Here is an 18,946-nt window from a genome sequence, read left to right on the forward strand (position 1 = left end):
CAGACATTTGCCTTAACAAAAACAAAGGGGTAGTTTCTTTTCTTTTTTGATGGTCTTTATTCCCTGCAACGAAAACGAGAACCTCTTTAAAACCCTTGACCTATTTATTCAAGTTTAACACATAGGTGGGCCCAAATCTGTTCTGAAGTCCAGTTGCCGGATGTTTGTGACCCTACTTACTATTCCTTATTATAATTTAGTCACGTGTTGAACCTTTGGACACCTCTTAATAAAATTGATACTAAAAAAAACGTAATTATTCAACGATATAGCTGCCCAAGTCATCGCACTTCTTCCGGCAGCAGCGCAGAGACACTTCTGTCTCCTCCATGCAGCTGCTCACCTAAACCCAAATAATGAGCAGCTGCTGGAAGTTTTAAAGTTTGCTAACATGTTGAGAACAGCCAGCACAAAATATGCAACTCTCTTTATAGACAAGATAAACACAAAAGCGTTGTTTGGAGAAACTTTCCCAGGCAGTCAAACAAGAAAAAGCAAAATGATGAACGGTGCTATGAACAAAGCTAAAGTTAAGACATGCATGTTTGAGAGCAACATAAAAAAAGTAAGTAACCTCCCAGAAAACATATGCTAATGCTAGCTGGTATTAGCTTGACGGACATGGACAGTCCAATGACCGGGTCCTGTTGGCCTCCGCCTGGCTCGGTGGGTTTTCTGCTGTTTCTACTACTAACTACTGAAGCTAAAGTTTGTGGATTTCCACTAGCAGATTGATTCACCTTGGTTGAGCCAGCTGCTGTAGACGAGTCCATGCAGAAGCTGCTGGATCACGGACCTAAAATAGACGCATGTAAAACAATTGAAGTTTACTTTGGAAACTTCACTATGATAACAGTAAATGTATAACAGCAAGCTAGGTTGCAAATATCTGGACTGAATTAGAGACTTGTTTTGGAGAATATTTGGTGCTTCTAGTTCCACTTCATTTGCAGAGGTCTCACCATGCCAGCGTGGACGTCCACCATGCCAACCTCAGGACGTCAGCTATGGACGGCTGCAGGAACAGAGAACAGTAAGACAGCGATGCCGCTTCCCAGCGTTTATCAAAACCCTGCCTGCGTGACCCACCACATAGATGCCTCTCGGCGCCGCTCCCGTGTGACTCCTGCTGACCATTTCACACGCAGACTGATACTGGAAGGACTGCTGACGGGCAAAGATGGAGTTGTTGTAGAGCGCATACATCAGGAAAGGGTCCACGTCACCGAAGAAGAGACCGATCTGAAACCGAAGGTGAAAACGTGACTCAGTGTTTCAGAAAATATTGAAACATTCTGTCAGATTTTTTCCCCCATCATCGTAAAACAAATAAAAAAAAGCCACCTGTTTCCAGTGATCCCTCTGATTGGACATGACAAGGAAGCCGCCGTCATCGATGAGATAGCACTGCAAGTCCTGCAGAGACCACGCCATTGGTTAGACCAGCACACAAAGTCTCAGGTTTAACATGAACATCAGAAAAGGAGCTTTCCTACCCCAGCACCTACCTTGTACACTCCATACATTTGCCTTAATCAATAGATGCAAGAAAAAGAAACTTTGTATCTTCCATGAACACTACTACTACTACGTGGCTGAATGGCGCAAAGATGTGACCGTTTCATTCATTATTTGCTGAGAACAGTGTCAGAAACTGCTGACTCAGTCCTTCCATTGAATACAATTAAAAAGTGCTCCTATTAAATGTGAAAAAAAGTATTTGCTTGTTACAGAATTATTTTTTGACACACCTCATTTTTAATTTAATTTAATCATCTTTATTGTAATTGCAACATGCATTTCAAAGAAATGTGTCCTCTGCATTTAAGCGTAGGGCACCCAGGAAGCATTCTGAGCAGCTGGCTGTGGAAGTAGACTCAGGAACCTTGTAGCCTCTCCGGGAAGCAAGCATCACAAAATTAAATTTTCAAATTAAAATAGACATGTAGGAAATGTGGCAAAAGATTCTCCTTCATGATTTCCTTTTCAAGAGCAGAATTTCTATCTATCGAGGCAAGTCGTCCAGGTCCAGAGACAGCAAAGCAGCCCCAGACCATCACACTTCCACCGACATCTTTTGTTTTGTGATGTTAAAAAAAGTGATGTAAACCATCCAAAGATTTCCACCCTTGTCCTGTCAGTCCACAGAATATTTTTACAAAAGCTTTGAGGGTCATCAAGATGTTTTTAGTAAATGTGATTTAGGTATTTGTGTTCTCTGGATGCCCAAAGTCAACTATTGTCCTAATATCAGCTGTTTGGGCTGATATTCACTGCACAATACCTAAGCGACAGAGGGTTATTTATTAAACATTAAATAACTTTAAACCATGCGTAATGGCACAACACTGACTTTAATCGACTTAAGTGACATCTGCAGTGTTGTTGTTTTTTTTGACCTCCTGAATCAGTCATTAATGAGTTTTTGGGATAATCGTAGTAGATCGTACACTCCTGGGAAGGTTCACTATTGTTTTTTGTTTTCTCTATTTGTGGATAATGTCTCTGATGGTAGGTCCCTTTTGGGTCTCAAAAGCCTTAGAAATGGCTTTATAACCATTTCCAAATAGATGTCTTTTTATTTGTTCCTGATCTGTTTTGAATTTCTTTATTTTGGGCCCAAGTTGTTGTTTTTTAACACCTTTTAACATACTTCATGTTGTCAGAGAGGTTATTTTTACAATTAAGGACCACAGCACCGTGTTGTTGCTATCACAAATGAATTTATAGTGGTTAATCAAATTGGGATTTAATTTATAATCTGAGTACCACCACTGGTTCGTTCTTAATGTTTTATTCTTTAATGATGTTAATGTTTGTTGCAGACTTAATAATGCTTTACATGACACAGTAACACTGAAAAACAAGATTAGATTTACTAATTAAAAGTTCTAGTCTAGTCTTTGATCAACCTAAAAATGTAATAAACATATCAAACATGCTTTATTTGGGTTTCTTGAATTGTCAGACGTGTATTAAAGTATTAACTAATCTTAGGCTTTTTACAACTGAATCAGCAAATTGGTGATGGAAACAGCAATAACGCTATGCTACGGAAATGTTTTTGGTTTTCTTGATTTTAAGCTATGGCATAAGTTTAGGTCTAAATGTATAAAATCAATGCAAATCCGTTACTGGGATTTAAAATACATTTTAAATAAATCAAACTATGCCAACTCTTGTGTCGCTGGCATAAGTAGATTGTTTTCCACCTAATTAAATGGCTGCTAATGTTTGGACCAACAACACTGGTGTAAAAATGAAACAATGAGAAGTTCTTACATCTGTGTTTACTTCACAGTCCATCTCACAGCTTCTGGAGGGTCCACACTATTCAGGAAAACAAACAACCAACATCATCAGAAGAATTCTGGTTAATTTTATTTGTAGATATAATACATTGGTTTTAAGCTTAATGTTCTTAAAAAGAAAATAAAAAAGTAGCTATAAAAATGAACAGAGCCACAAGCTTGGATGTTCCAGAGCTGTGATTAAGGACTGAAACCCAGTGGTGTACCTTCTGTGACCCCTGCCGGTTATCCGACACGTTGCTGGCCAGGATTTTAAACTTGTCCACCCACGCCTCCAGGTCCAGCTTCACTCCAACCACTGGTGTGACAGCAGAACAAAACAAGTGAACGCCAGACGAGAGGAAAAAAATGTCTTAAAATGTTTTAATTAAACGTTTTCCAAAGATGTTTCTCACCCGAAGGCTTGAGCAGTCTGCCCCCTAAATTGACCTCGACAGCTGAACTAACCAGGATTCCTGTGGTAGCGTTGTCAGCTCCGAATGAGTCATCGTCTGCTGTTCAGGACAAGCACATACATAGACTGTTAGTGTGTCCAACTATATTTATAGAGATGATTCTTTTTTTTTTTAAAAAGAAGAGAAATTATTGAGTTTATGCAAACAGAAAACTGATGATGATGCCGCCAAGCCATTAATGAAGTCAAGATCTCTGATCTTCATCTTTACAATACTTCATAGCTTCTCTGTAGCGTTTAGGATCTGATTTCAGATGCAAGTAAATGTTGCATCTAACATTTAGCGGGACCAAGAGTGTCCAAAGGTAAAACATATGGTGTAGGTATAGTAAATTATACTAAGAAAGAGTCACAAACATCCAGTCATTGGCCAATTTGCTGGCCAATGACAGTGTGAGAGGGGGTTGGTGTGCTTCCATATTGATTAAACAGTTTGGGCAGGTCTCAAGTCCTGCTGGAAAATTAAATCAGCATCTCTATGAAGCTTGTCAGCAAAGGGAAGGATAAAGTGCGCTAAGATGTTCTGGTAGATGGCTGCTTCAACTCTGGATTTGATAAAGCACATTAGACCATTACCACCAGATGGCACAAATCCCCAAATCATCACTGAATGTGGAAAGTTCACTGTGGACCTAAAGAAAATTTAACTCTTGCCTCTCCACTCTTCCTTCAGACTCTGGGATCTTGATTTCCAAGTTAGATGCAACATTTAATTTCATCTAAAAACAGGACTTTGGGCCACTCAGAAATAGTTCAGTCATTTGTTTTTCTCCTTAGCCCAAATAACTTGTTTCTGACTTTCTCTCTTTTCCAGGAATATTTTAACAAAAAGAGCGTGACATTTGTTGCCGTTATGGATACGTCTGTGTGTGGTGGCTCTTGAATTGCTGACTCCATCTGCAGACCACCCCTTATGAAGCTCCTCTAAATTCTTGAATAGGCACAATCCCCTCCAAGTTGTGGTTATCCTTGTAGCTTGGGCATTTTCCATTACCAGAATTGGATACAGAGCTTTGTGAACTGCAGGCATCTTAAGCAACAACTTTTTCTGGCTCACCCTTCTTCTGGAGGATGGCATGGACTTCCTGATAGTCAACTGTCACGTCACCAGCCTTCCTTTTGATTTTAGGGGTCATAACATAACATTTTCAGTGTTAAACAAGAGCATTTTGTTGCATTACTCACAGGTTCTCACTGAAGGTCTGAACATATAGCCTTTATTATCCAGGCTTCGTCTATAGTAATCCGAATTAAATGGTTCTGGATCCTCGTCCCACAACTCGGCAGCCCTACGGACCAGAAATGCACACAGGGAGGCATTAAAAAGCGAATAAATCTGTGCTCATTCCAAACATTTCTACTTCTGTTGCTGATTGTACGCACACGTTGGGAAAAACTCTTGTTATTCCTCCATCTGTGGACGCAAAAACAGCCAGGAAGCCGTACCTGTAATGTTTGATCAGTCGGCATTAGTTTGCTTGCCAGTGGTGAGCAGGGTTTAGTTTTTTTATGCTACGCGTTGCTGACTCACGCATTTAGATCCTTGTTCTTCCAAACACGAGACGCAAGCTGACCAATAATCCTGGAATCCAGGATAAGGTTATGGATGAGGTCTTGGTCACCTGCAGCAGGAATAAGAAGCAGATTATCTCTCGTGTGTGTGTGTGTGTGTGTGTGTGTGTGTGTGTGTGTGTGTGTGTGTGTGTGTGTGTGTGTGTGTGTGTGTGTGTGTGTGTGTGTGTGTGTGTGTGTGTAAAGCCGAGAATGAACTGCTACACCCTGTCTGTCAACTCACATTCATAAAACTCAGGGGAGATACCCAGCATGAGAGACAGGAAGTTCGACAGGAACTGCGTGTTGTTGTCAGAGAGCTGCAGGTTCTTGCAGTATTCCCTGCGGAGGCAAAAGCATAAATGAGACTAATCCTTTTGGTTGAAACCAAATATCAAAGAAGGAAAAAGACTGTCACCTTGGAGCCAGAAAAACATGCCCCGAGGATTCAAAGGAGCTCGGCAACAACGACTGCATGTCTAAAGCACAAAACAGAGATGCTTCTTTCACCTCCTGTTTCCGTTGGTTATCGTGATGACATGCAACTCGGAGGCTCGCTGTACTCACACTGGAGCTGCAGCATCACATCGCTCAGGTCTGCCTGGATGTAGTACTCATTGTAGGGAGGTAATACCAGACCAAGACTGCAGGTGGCAGCATCCCAACATGAAGATAAATGAGTGAGAGAGATACAGGAGCTGAACAACACGTATTTGCTCAATGTATTCAGCTGTATATATATATATATATATATATATATATATATATATATATATATATATATATATATATATATATATATATATATATATGTGTGTGTGTGTGTGTGCGTGTGTGTGAGTGTGTGTGTCTGTGTGTCTGTGTGAGTGTGTGTTTAAGCTCACCTGTAATCAGTGCCATTGATAGGAGTCCAGGTGTAACCTCTGTATGCCTCATCGATGTATTGCTGCAATAAAGCAGATGTGTTCGCACCAGTAATCAATTGGTAAGCATTCCACAATAAAAAAAGTTTTACAATCTGTATACTTTTTTATTTTCTTTATTTTTTTTTTTTGTCTTGCTCAACTGAGACTTCATTAACTTGAGATTACGTGACGCTTTTCATTAGCGGTCGTCACATTACATGCAGCAGGCAGAGGTCTGAACAATCTCCTTAAAGTAAACAGCAAAAAGCCCTGACCAGATGAGCAATATTGACTGCTGATAACATTTTGGGATTGCACAAAATAGTCTGATCAAAATTAATTTTGCCACAATCCAACTTGTGCACATTGCCTTAATGAAAGATTTAAGTCATATAATTTACATGGCTGATGCCACATGTATTTGCACCCATGGTAAAAAAAAAAAAAAAAAAAAAAAAAAAAAAAAAAAAAAAAAAAAAAATTTGTAGTTTTGGTATAATTACACACATAAAACACATAAAAATCCCTTTTTAAAGAAATAATAGATTTTAAAAAAATCACTGGTGGCACAATTTTTGGTCCCCCTGATTTTGATACCAACTATGAATAAAAGAAAATGCTTCAGTTCAAACTTTCCTGAAGTGCCACTGGGGAGTTTTATATATATATATATATATATATATATATATATATATATATATATATATATATATATATATATATATATATGTGTGTGTGTGTGTGTGTGTGTGTGTGTGTGTGCGTGTGTGTTTCTTGAAATAACATTTCCACTCCCTTTTGAATAAACTTTTGAATAAACTAAATAACGTGTCTAAATAATTTAATATGGAATTATGCTACTTCTAAAAGATGAATCCATTTACAACTCTTTTACAGTGTTATAATAGTGTAAAGTGCAACAATTTCAGCTATGACATGAATTTGTAAAGAAGTGTAATTTTTTCTAGTATGATTGTCAAAAAAAATATTTTGTTGGTTATCTGCTGTGAAAACAAACTGATTGGCATACTAATATTACTGCAGTTTGATGTTTCATTGTATAGTTAGAAAAATTCAGTGTTCCCTGATTGTCAGCTGCCAGGGATTAATGACAACATGAATGTGACTCTTCATCTCCAACTCGCTGTTATTCTAACTGCAAGGTAATATTTTTTTCATTTAGGATTTTGCCGACTGATGCAGTGTTCAAATTGTAAAGAGCAATATGTGGCAAAATAACAGCTAAGATTTTGATGCATCCTTTTTTTTTTCCTAAATGTTTTTCCTATCCCGCATATATAACCATTATATATTTATTTTGCTGCAGAAAAACTTCCTAGTTTAGCCTGCGGCAATGACAGCATAAAGCTCTTAGTGGCTATGTGCGCGGTGTTTACTCTGTATCCAACCATTCCTGCAACGTTTAGTTTGGATACGTCGATCTGATTTGAAGGATTAAATAAAGCTTCTGTAGAAAGAAGTTCTTGAGGATGTCACGTAAAAATCTAAAGATTTTCCTTCTTATTTATGAACATATTATGCTGGTTATGAAGGAAACATTGGGCCCTTTTACCTGCTAAGCATTTTGTGTCTTATGACTACTGCATAGTAACATGGTCTACAATGACACCTAGTGTCTAACCCATAAAAACCAGAATAATAAAGACATTATGTTAAAGGGAAGTAATTACCATTTAAAACCAACAAATTATTTGGAATCAGCCAAAAGCAAAGGTTTTCTTTAGGTAGCTCTGAGAGATTAATCAAACTAATATGTTTTTTGAAATCCAGATGTTGCTCACACAGACAATAGTCTTAGAATACAGATACTATTTTTCCTATTTACTTACGTTATCAACAGACTTAATGAGAGTTTTTATCTGCATTTCCCCCGGGTGTCCATTGATCATTTGTCGTCGAATCTAAGTAAAAAAGACAAAAAAAACATATTTTTTGGTTGATCCTAGAAATCCTTTAGTGACCTGTAAAAACTAAAGTCTGTAATTTTCTGCGCTGCTCACCTCCTCTTTATTACTGTCTTCCACCTCTGCGTCCAGGAAGTCAAGGGTCACGGGTTCAGGGAGGTTTACAGGCTAAATTGAGTCAAAACAGAGATCAAATAAATAAAAACATCCAATATGAAACATCTAAGCTTCTTAATGCCCCAAAAATAAGTCACCTTCGGCTGGAGATTAGGATGGAGGAGCAGATATCCGTTTGGATCGATGGCAAATATGTAGCCGTTGGCCCCAAGCTGTTCCAGAGAAAAGAAGAGAGGTTTAAGCTGCTCTGTTTGGGAAGGTAAAAACAAAAATGAAGCTGCACACACATTATAGCGTGGTGTCAGTCGCTTTATCTCATCTAGATGGACATCCACTCCCATCACTCCTAATATCAGCTGATTCTGGGGAAAAAACAAAGAACAACAAAACACACGACAAGGTTTAAAGGAGAAATACCCGAACATTTAATCTTCTTGATAAAACGTAACAAAATTAAAAAACTAAATCAAAGGTTTTGATACCTGCGAGTTTCCATTCATGGTGAGATTGAACACGGGCAACGTCCCCGTCACTACCAGGCCGAGACCCTTCAAAGAAAAGAACTCTTGTGTAAAATGAAATACTTTTTTTTTCATATTTATCAGATTAATTTTCTGTTTTTGATCAAATGCACCTCACCAGAGCGTCTTGATATACGTTGGTCCACTGAACCTGCTTAGCCTCGCTGCCTGCTAGAACCATGGGGCGCCCCAGCACATCCAGGTACTCCTAAAGAAAACACAGACACAGTCGACGTGACCGACCGGCCGCAGCCTCCAAATAAAAAAACTAACATTGGGCCGCAAACCGGGTAAATGAGCATGGATGCTTCAAGTGAAAGGGTGATAGAGGGATCAGCTGCGTCAGAGGAACCAAACAAACCCACCTGGGTATTAATCCGTATGGCACAGATGGAACGGATCTCAAAATAGTAACCTGGAAGGCCACAGAGGGGGAAAAAACAAACAGACAGTCAGAGAGAGAGAGAGAAAAGAGAGAGCACATGTGTGAGATCAGAGAAAACACATCGCAGGGCTCATGAATATTCCAGATTTGAGGAGATGTTACTTAAAGCTGTGACTCAGACATCTAAATCTCACCGACAGAGAGCTTGAAGGGGAATATTATACAGTATTAAATGTCAGCGTATTTGCTCTGATCAGGCCAAAAAATAATAATAAAGCCGGAAGTAAAAAAGTTCCCAAAGAACACAGATTTCGGATTAAAAACACTGAACCGGTGATAATCCAGTCCAATCCAGTCTAATCAAATCAAATCCAGTCATCCAGATATTCTTTTTCTTTTTTATTTATCTTTAAGAAGCTTAAAATAGCTCACATTGCTCCAAATAAACCATGGATTTTAGATGTGTACCCTACAGTTGAAAATATGCATTTTGGGGTTATTTTGTACATCATTTTATATAATTTGTCTCTAAAAACCCATTGTTTAAAATAAAAAAGATGTAAGCCTTTTTGAGTGTGTCTTTACCAACTTTGCACATCTACAATTTGACTTTGTTCCCCATTTTCTGTTGCAAAACAGCGCAAACAATTTAATCTCAGCTCAATTTACGTTTGGACTTTGACTGTGTCATTCTAGCACGTAAAAGTGCTTTGATATGAACCGGTAAATTGTAACTCGAAGTTTTTTGCAACTTCTGTTTTTTTTTCCTTCCAGGAATGTTCTGTCTTTAGCTCCGTTCATCTTCCTATCAACTCTGACCAGCGGTCCTGTCCCTCAGCATGATGCTGCCACCACAATGTTTAAGCATGAGGAGTATGTGTTCAGGGTGATGGGCAGTGTTACCGTTCTGCCACCCAGTGTTTTGCATTTAGACTAAGAATTACAATTTTGACCAGATCACCATCTTTCACATGTTTACTGTGTCCCTTACATCAGGGGTTCCTAAAGCAGAGGTCGGGACGCCCTGGGGGGTCGTATAACACCACATGTTGGTCACGGGATAATCAAAGTGATGACTTCGCAATGTCAGAGATATACTATTTTTAATATAGGAAATGTATACTTTTAATTGTGTGTGTGTGTGGGAGGGGGAGATTCTAGAACAATTATGACTTTTTTCTCTCTCAAATTTGTGAAATTAATTTAAAAATATTTGATTTTTTTGTAGAAATCTACTCCTCCATAGCTAATAATTAATTTTCTTTATTCTACAATGTCCTTAAAACAATATTTTGGGAGGGAAAGTACAATAATAAAGTCATAATATTAGGTGTACAAGAATATAGAACATTTTGAGAATAAAGTCAATCTCTGGGGTCGCCATTCTCTGGCACTGATATTTTGGAGGTTGCAGGCTGACAAATTTGGGAACCCCTTCCTTACATGACTTGAGCCAAATTAGGACTACTCCTGGTTTTCTTTTTGTTCCTCTTCGATAAAAGTCAGATTCGTGGAGTGCACAACTCATGGTTGTTGTATCGTCAGATTCTCTGACCTGAGCAGTGGACCTGTGCAGCCTTGATCCAACATAGCCGTAACTATTTTCATAATATAAAAAGCCAGAGTAAAGATCATTGAGTTTTCCACAATTTAATAAAAGGTCAGTTATAAAACCCAAACTGGGACATCAACAGGATATTAACATTACCTACTTTTCTTGCACATTTTCTTAAAATATCATTGTGTAAACTGCACAATTACAGACATTTTTCACATAAGATGTACAAATCTGGCACTTAGTTTTTATTTAGTACAGGGTCCAGAAAAGTATAACACACAAATAAACAAATAAAACGAAAAGGTTTTTAGTAAATTAGGAAAACTGATAATTTATAACTGCTCCCCCCCCCTAGAGTTTCAAATTCTGTTTCCACTGTCTAAGCCTTGGTTCGCAGGTAATGCTGATGTTGTAAAATGCCAATGTTCTAATCAGAAAACAAAAATGTTTTTCAGCCAATTTCAAACTGGGTTTGTAGGTCCTGTTCTTGAATAATTTAAGATGGACTACATTTTCCTCCGTCTTTCCCTACTTTAAGAAATGCATCTCCACAGTCCTGCTCATATGAGGCCTTTCCCAACAAGCTTCTGGTGAAGACTGGGTCAGCTATCCATCAAGCAATCAATCCACATAAGAATCTTGAGTTTTAAGCATCTTGAGTTTTTGCTGAATAATCTCTAGTGAAACAGCTGGTACTCCAAGCATCCCCTTTATACTAAATGCAGCTCAAGCATAGCTTTAATTTGTACTTTACTTTTGAAGGATTATTAAACTCTCAGACTCCATGCTTGACATAAGATCTGAGCTTATTTACGTTCTTCCTCCCCTCCATACCATTTAACTCAGTTATATTGTTTTACTTTTTCTCTTATTTCCAGTTTCTTAACATTTCTGGGGAAATGTAGCACATTATAACAACATTTTCACTGGGAATATGTCTTTAAACTCTTTTCTTTTGCAATTTTTACAAAATTTGTCAAATAAATAAATATACATTTTAATATTTTTGTGCTTTCAAAAGGCTGTCACTGGGCTCTAGCATGGGTCGGCTGCTGGGGATTTCAATAATTGTTTAATCATTGCTAAGCAAAGAATACGCACTATTCTATAGGAGAAAATAAACTTAAAACACACATTGCATAAAAAGTCTAGTGGGAATACTAATAAAAACTAATTGAGAAGGTATGCAAATTTATGAACGAATTTGCTGTTTTAAAAAAAATCTACATACTGTTGACCATTAATCTAAAACAATATGTTTTCCCCGTTTAACATGAAATGATCACGACTAAGTGTTTTATGTTTGACAACTTAATTAGATCTCTACTCAAAACTTTATCAATCTGTCTTTTCCAGAGAAAAAAATAAAATAAAAAAGGAGAAATGCAAATATTATTATTCAAACTTTATAGGCAACAGCGTTTGAATAAAGAATGACGTATGACTAAAGTCTGGTATGTTACTAACTACCGATGTAATCATGGTTTCATTACTGATCTGGTTTTTGAGCCACTGTCTTTTTAAACGGTTGAACCTGCGTGGAGACATTTTACCAAATAAATGGACATAAAACGTGGTGAAACAAAAAATGTCAGCTCACCTTTATTAGTGCAAGCGATCCACTGTAAAGGCGTCACATCGTAATTATGCTGGCCCACGGAAAAGGTAAATACACGCACCTTGGTGGGGGAGGCAGACAGAAAATAAATAGGATTCAGATAATTAAAAAAGGATCCGTTTCATGCACAGAAGATTGTATGGAAACTATCCTGGTAGCACTGACTGTTTTGTTGGGCCAGTTGTACTGTAGGAAGACATCCTGAGCTCTGTCCTCCCCTCCGTCAGTAAACAGCATAATTATTTTATTGCAGTTAGCCCGCGGGACATTTGTCTTCTGTAAAATACAGTAATATATATGCATGACAGGTCAATACAGTGGGACGAAGCATAGCACGGCTGGAGCTCATTTTCTTCCTGGTAAAATAAATCACAGAGCAACTCACGTTAAGGAGCTGGTTAAAGGCGAAATGAAACCCAGACTTGTAGTCAGTGGTGCCCTTAGCCTGCATCTGCTGCACGGCCTCCTTGAAAATCTTCTTGTTTCGCACGTTAGCCTGAACTAGATGTTTGAAGCAAGGGACCACGGCCTCTGCCTTCTCATTGAACTGAAACACAGGAGGAGATAGTCTGCGGTCAAGTATAAAAGATGAGATATTAATGACTGATCAAGAGGCAGCAGGTCATGTTATACCAACCCTGGCTACGTTGACGTAGTCGTCATCGGATAACGTGTCCAACATTTCCATCACTGACGCCTTGATCAGTTTGAGCGTGAGTCCACTGACGCTGCCACTCCTGATCAAACACAGAGGCGTACATACGTACATGGGTGGAGGCAGATGAACGCTTGTTAGTTTGGAGACTTGTAGCGTCAATTAAGCAGAATATGGTCAACTAATATGGTAAATAATGCATGGAACTGATACAGTTCACTTGAATTAGTACGTTTTCTAGTCAAAGACCCTAATTTTAGGGATAGTTCATAGATCTGCAATAGTGCTGAGAATGGAGCTTCTGATCTAGACTGTGTCCATCAGATTAAACGGGTTAGGGTGTTTGAGAAACAACCCAGGGACCACCAGGACCTACCATGAACTGCTTGCTGGAGAACCATTTTATCTTAATACGAGGCAATGATTAAACTGTTTCACTACAGTGACAATTAAAATGTTTGGAGGAGTCCCGGCGAGCCTCTCAAACCTAATAACACTGCGCTAACTGTGAAGCATGGTGCTGGTAGCGTTTTGCTGTGAGTCAGTTTTAGTGCCAGTTGAAAGGTGAATTGCATTAAAGTGGATGGAATATTGAAAATGGAGCACTGCTTCCAAATTCAAGGAGCTCCCTTCAAATCAGCAGCCAGGTGGTTGATACCCGGACACAAATGGGTATCAACACAGCCACATTTACAGTAGTTATGACATCCTGGTATATACTGTGATCTACTGGATGGAAATTTAGTCTGATTAAGTCTCCGGAAACCAGAGAACAGCTTTCCAATCTCTGTCTGAAAAACATTTGGATTTAAAACAAGATCATTTTAAAACTTAGATTCTTTTAAAACTTAGATTCTTTAAAGATGACCGTCCGGTCTTCTGAAACATTCATTACCCACAGGACAACATTTCCAAACACCCTTCTATAGTCTCCCAGATAATCTTCCAACACATGACTTTGTACTCACACATCAACAAGGATGACCATGTCTTTGGGAGACGAGGCCCCCTGGATGTACCTATGACAAAGAAGGATGGAAGAATAATCTAAACATATATCTGCTTTACATGTATTATAATCCAATATTTTCATATGTTTTTAAGCAATGTCCTGTACCAAGGCCTCCTCCGAACATCGTACAGGTCGATTTTATCAGGCGCTTTCCAGGGAGACGCTGCAACAAACAAAATAACCCAGGCTCTTTATAGAACTTCATGGTTGATGGATTCAAAAGAGTTAGTTCACATTTCACAGCAGCTGTTAAAGCCCCACCTGGATAGTAGCGGGTGACTCCCGTCGCGCTCCCAAACGCCTGCCACAGCAGCGACGGATCCTCCCTGCTGTTCTCCATAAACACTCTCTCCAGTGCCTGAGTCCAGTTCAGCTCATTCAGGATGTCTGGAGCTGAGGACAAAAGAGAAATCCTTCATGTAAAACATTCCCCAGGATTTGTGAACCATACACATTGCATGAATTTTGCATTTTTTAGCTTACATTTTATAAATATATAGTTAAAATAAAATGAAACATGAAAACACGATTTAACACATTTTGAAATATAAAAGAGTTGTGTTTTTTTTTCTTTTGTGCTTGTATTTGTTATAAATAATAAGCATACATGTAAAATACACAATTTTGGGGGCACAATGTACAGCATTTTACATGGACCACATAGCTTTTACATTATTTTATATAATCTAAATACGTAGTTAAATACAAAAATAAAATGGATGATAAATGTCCACTATCATATAATGTAGTAAATGAAATTATAATTCCTTAAAAAACACAATTGTATTTTTTTAAGTCCTTGCAATAGATTATAAATGAGGAACAAACTTCTAATATGAGAAAAAAATATGACTATATATAAAGAGGTTACAAGCATAGCATTAAAGTAAGAATGAAATACATATTTTAAATATGTAAAAATCAGTGGTCTATTATTATGGAGTTGCTTTTTTTTCTCAAGAAATGAGGTGCAAAAAAAAAAAAGCAAAAAAAGAAGTTTATGAAAGATTTGATTTAACTTGTGGATTTTGAAAATAACCCTTAGTGACCCTAATCAGACTTAAATCAACCCTTAAAGCTAACATGGTAAATTAATTATAAACCTTCATTGACAAAGAGTTGCCACATCTCTCTTGGAGGAAGGACCACTCAGCTTTACTGGTTAAAGAATGATGTCTACCATCAACATGTCTCACAAGAATATTACAATGACATAATGGGAGCACCACTCACCTCCTTTGTAAATATCTGTGGGGATCTGAACTGCTGTGTGTGAGAAGTTGACATTATTTTTGAAGTTTGGATCGTACACAAACTCCAGCTTGAGCTGGGAGGGGTTTTCCACCTCTGCCTCCCCATCCATGGAATACTGTCAAAACAATCAAATCACAAACTTTTATCTTTTGATTGTGATAACTTTTAACTGCTGTCTCGAGAGTTCGAAATACATCAAAAGGGTAAATATCTTTACACTAAGAGAACCTAAAAAAATCTTAAAAGTATGAAATACACACAGTCGTCCTGCCACTGGTTTTAAAGCTGATTTTCTGAAACAAAGAGAAGAAAGTTCTTGCAAAACTGGGTTATGCACATTTGATCTGCAATGCCACTGTCTGGAAATCTCTCACAATAATAATTTTTTTTATTGTTTTCCTGAAAAAAAAGACTTTTTTTTTAACAGGAACATGCTGAATGGATGCGTGGGCGCTTGTTAGCGGCGCAGGAAAAAAAAGGAGTGAGGATGTTTGCTACAAAGATCATCTATGCAGGAAACATGCTGTGACCAAGGATTATGAAATAACTGGAATATTGGATTTAAGGAAGGAACGCAAAGCTAAAACTTCCCTTCAATCCAACATTGGTTGTATTAGCTTGCAGTGACTTTTTGGAGGGTAGACCTTTCAAATGAGTGACGCAACGGTTTCCTCAGAAAAGTGTCTTGACAGCTACAGCACATGATTGGAGTGCAGTCAGGCCCTCAGTAGTATAATGTAGACCATTCCAGTAACATGCATTGATGGAGGAATGTGCTTACTCCTGTGCACAACAGAGTACTGTTGCTGGAACTGGGGCAGAAATTGCACCATCGATCCACTTCCAGACTTTTAGTATATCAAATGACAGTTTTTAGCACAAGCAAGCATTTGTGGGAAAGTACAGGGAGAGCGGGATCTCCACAGAGCAGATTAAATTCCCTGGGTAGGGCGCTGGTTTGTTAGGTCTCCAACCTATTGCTCCCAGACACTACCGCTTCTGACTTCCTCCTACTTAATGGGTAAATCGGTATCTAGATATTTACAATAAATGTAAAATTAAAATAAGATGTAAAATTTGAGCTGGAGACTGTCATCACTACTTCTGTCTTGATTTGACTTTCTGGATCGTTCTGGATAAGATGTCTTCTGCTTTTGGTGAATAGTCTCAGATACCTTGTGCTCCATTTTTACCCAATCTTAAACATATTTCTAAACTTTGGACGTGAAAGTTTAAATGTATAGTGGACAATATTCTTTCGGCTTTGAGAACAAGGGGGGGGGGGGCGTTATTCTATCTATTGGTTGTCCCACATGACAATCTTTGTGACATGCTCATCCAATGCCAATATGCGTGCCCGTCCATTGCTAGCTTCCTCTTGCTGCGCATGCACACTTCTAGTGTTTATGTATCCAGTGAGCTTTGATTTTAGCCTTTCATTGTAGCTCCACTGCTCTCACGGTATACTTTGAAAATGGCTTAGTGTCGCAAGAAGCAAACTGTATTAAACGTTTATGAGAAGAAGAAGAAGTCCAGAGTGTATTTGAAAGATTCGTTCACACGGTGGCGGAAGAGCAGGTAGGGTGGTCTTGCGCATGGAGAGCTATTAAAAAAGTGACTTGGGCATTTCTTACCTACATTTCCGAAAAATCGTCCACTATAACTTTAATTTAATCAAACCTCAACTACAAGCTTGAACACAACTGAAAAGGAAAAGCTGTACAACTTGTGATGTGTGCTCTTTGAACCTTGTCAGCTTGACTAAATTTGTTTGTCCAGCACTTACATATTCCAAATCAGCTTTGGAGTCATAGTAGGCCATGTCAAGCTCCTGCAGGAAAGCAGATGGAAAGATATGATGAAGACTGTGAAACGTTATGAGGATGAGCAGTCACATGTACGCACATGTCAAATGAGCGTCTGGACTCACCGAAAGAGGTAGATTTATTTTATGATTCAATGGTTATTTATATCAAACTCAAAAGTTGCATGTTAATGCAATTTCAAAAAAGTTAATATTGTAGACCAAGATAACTGCAGCATAAACTGATGGATTTAATTATTATTGTACCCAAATCCCCTTTTCTCTGTGTCCTTTCTAATACTGTCATTCAGGTGGACTGAGTGTACTTTTAAAAACAATGCAGGGAAAACCTCACATTGAATGAGCTTCGTTAGCCCAGAGTTATAATATAGTTACATAGTAACTATATGCTCCTATATGTAATATAGGATCATAAGATAAAAGATCATATATGATATTCGAGGTACTATATGTAACCACAGTTACATATAGTTACAGATATTTATGTAGTTACATAAATAACTATATGCAACTTTAGCTACATATAGTTACATGTAGTTACATAGTTATATAATGTATATGCAACTATAACTACATGTAACTGAAGTTACATATAGTTACATGTAGTTACATAGTTATATATATGTAACTTTAGCTACATATAACTGAAGTTACATAAAGTTACATGTAGTTACATAGTTATATATGTGATAATATGTAACTATTGTTGCATACAGTTAAATGCAGATACACTGCTACATATGTAACAATATGTAACTGTTCCATATAGTTACATTTTTAGATTATGTAACTATTTGTCACATATGATTACATATGTGTACCTATAGTTAAATATAGTTACATGTAGTTACACATGTAACTGTTATAAACAGGTGAGAGACTTCTGTGTGTATTAGTACGGGACTCAAGTCCTCATGTAAATCATTTACAAAAGTGTCCTAAATAACTAACACTGTACTTTGCTTTTAAAATATTCACCAAACAGTAGAATATACTTGAGCTTAGTTGGCCCATTTCTTACCAAATTCATTTAGTTGATTTTGTTAACAAGATACCACAAACCAATCGGTTCATCCACAAACCTCTTCCGTCCTTCTCACTGTTCGGGTCACTAAATATTACCAAAGGCAATTTAGATAATTCCAACATTATGCTTTAAACATTTTTCATCCTAACAATTAAAATTCACAGAATTATTTAGATGCTAAATTAGGGAATACAAGTGGCTTCTCTGTTTGTAAAGCTGTAACTACCAAATGCCTTTTATTGTTCTGCACAGTTTTTCTTTTTTTTCTTTTTTTTTCTCAAAACTGTCAAATTATGATTCAGTGGACAGGCTGTGTGGACCATCACCATCTGTTAGTCTGAGTTTCTGGAGAGGCACGACATGCTTCAGCATCTACTCAGGGGTGTTCCTATTTTTGGCCTTTTTCTGATTACCAAACAGTATCTGTCTGGTCCAAACCTAAGCCTGTATTACAACGCTTTCAAGCACAACAGCTCTCCCAGGCTGCCATCCTCATGTAAAGACAAAAACAAAAGGGAAAATGACCCCAAATTATCCTTTGACATAAATTTTGCTGTTTTTTTAATCCATTAATATAACATTTTTCACAACGCTACTTCCACCACGATTTCTATCCCATTGGTTGCTTGAAAACTGAATTTATGTGAACCATAATGCCCCCTCACATGCAATTTTGATAATTCAACTTAGAAATACTTGTTGGTATTGAGACATTAGTTTTTTATATTATATATATATATATATATATATATATATATATAGATAGATAGATAGATAGATAGATAGATAGATAGATAGATAGATAGATAGATAGATAGATAGATAGAT

At 37.7% G+C, this 18,946-nt stretch overlaps 1 protein-coding gene across 1 annotated transcript in view; it reads right to left on the bottom strand.

The window, feature by feature from the left end:
• The window catches only part of LOC105933228 (voltage-dependent calcium channel subunit alpha-2/delta-2), a 55,976-nt gene that overhangs the window by 6,278 nt on the left and 30,752 nt on the right, over nucleotides 1–18,946 (bottom strand). The window contains 30 exon segments of the mRNA XM_036124685.1: nucleotides 741–796; nucleotides 963–1,015; nucleotides 1,090–1,242; nucleotides 1,345–1,416; nucleotides 3,283–3,330; nucleotides 3,518–3,609; nucleotides 3,707–3,805; nucleotides 4,951–5,054; nucleotides 5,149–5,211; nucleotides 5,297–5,387; nucleotides 5,561–5,658; nucleotides 5,735–5,795; nucleotides 5,884–5,960; nucleotides 6,201–6,262; nucleotides 8,072–8,143; nucleotides 8,243–8,314; nucleotides 8,401–8,475; nucleotides 8,551–8,625; nucleotides 8,746–8,811; nucleotides 8,903–8,992; nucleotides 9,150–9,199; nucleotides 12,328–12,406; nucleotides 12,511–12,621; nucleotides 12,731–12,892; nucleotides 12,983–13,082; nucleotides 13,969–14,019; nucleotides 14,118–14,175; nucleotides 14,274–14,405; nucleotides 15,246–15,381; nucleotides 17,053–17,097. Coding sequence (XP_035980578.1) covers nucleotides 741–796; nucleotides 963–1,015; nucleotides 1,090–1,242; nucleotides 1,345–1,416; nucleotides 3,283–3,330; nucleotides 3,518–3,609; nucleotides 3,707–3,805; nucleotides 4,951–5,054; nucleotides 5,149–5,211; nucleotides 5,297–5,387; nucleotides 5,561–5,658; nucleotides 5,735–5,795; nucleotides 5,884–5,960; nucleotides 6,201–6,262; nucleotides 8,072–8,143; nucleotides 8,243–8,314; nucleotides 8,401–8,475; nucleotides 8,551–8,625; nucleotides 8,746–8,811; nucleotides 8,903–8,992; nucleotides 9,150–9,199; nucleotides 12,328–12,406; nucleotides 12,511–12,621; nucleotides 12,731–12,892; nucleotides 12,983–13,082; nucleotides 13,969–14,019; nucleotides 14,118–14,175; nucleotides 14,274–14,405; nucleotides 15,246–15,381; nucleotides 17,053–17,097 — 2,503 coding nt within the window.

Source organism: Fundulus heteroclitus, chromosome 20 (assembly GCF_011125445.2).
Source record: "Fundulus heteroclitus isolate FHET01 chromosome 20, MU-UCD_Fhet_4.1, whole genome shotgun sequence".
Lineage (NCBI taxonomy): Eukaryota > Metazoa > Chordata > Actinopteri > Cyprinodontiformes > Fundulidae > Fundulus > Fundulus heteroclitus.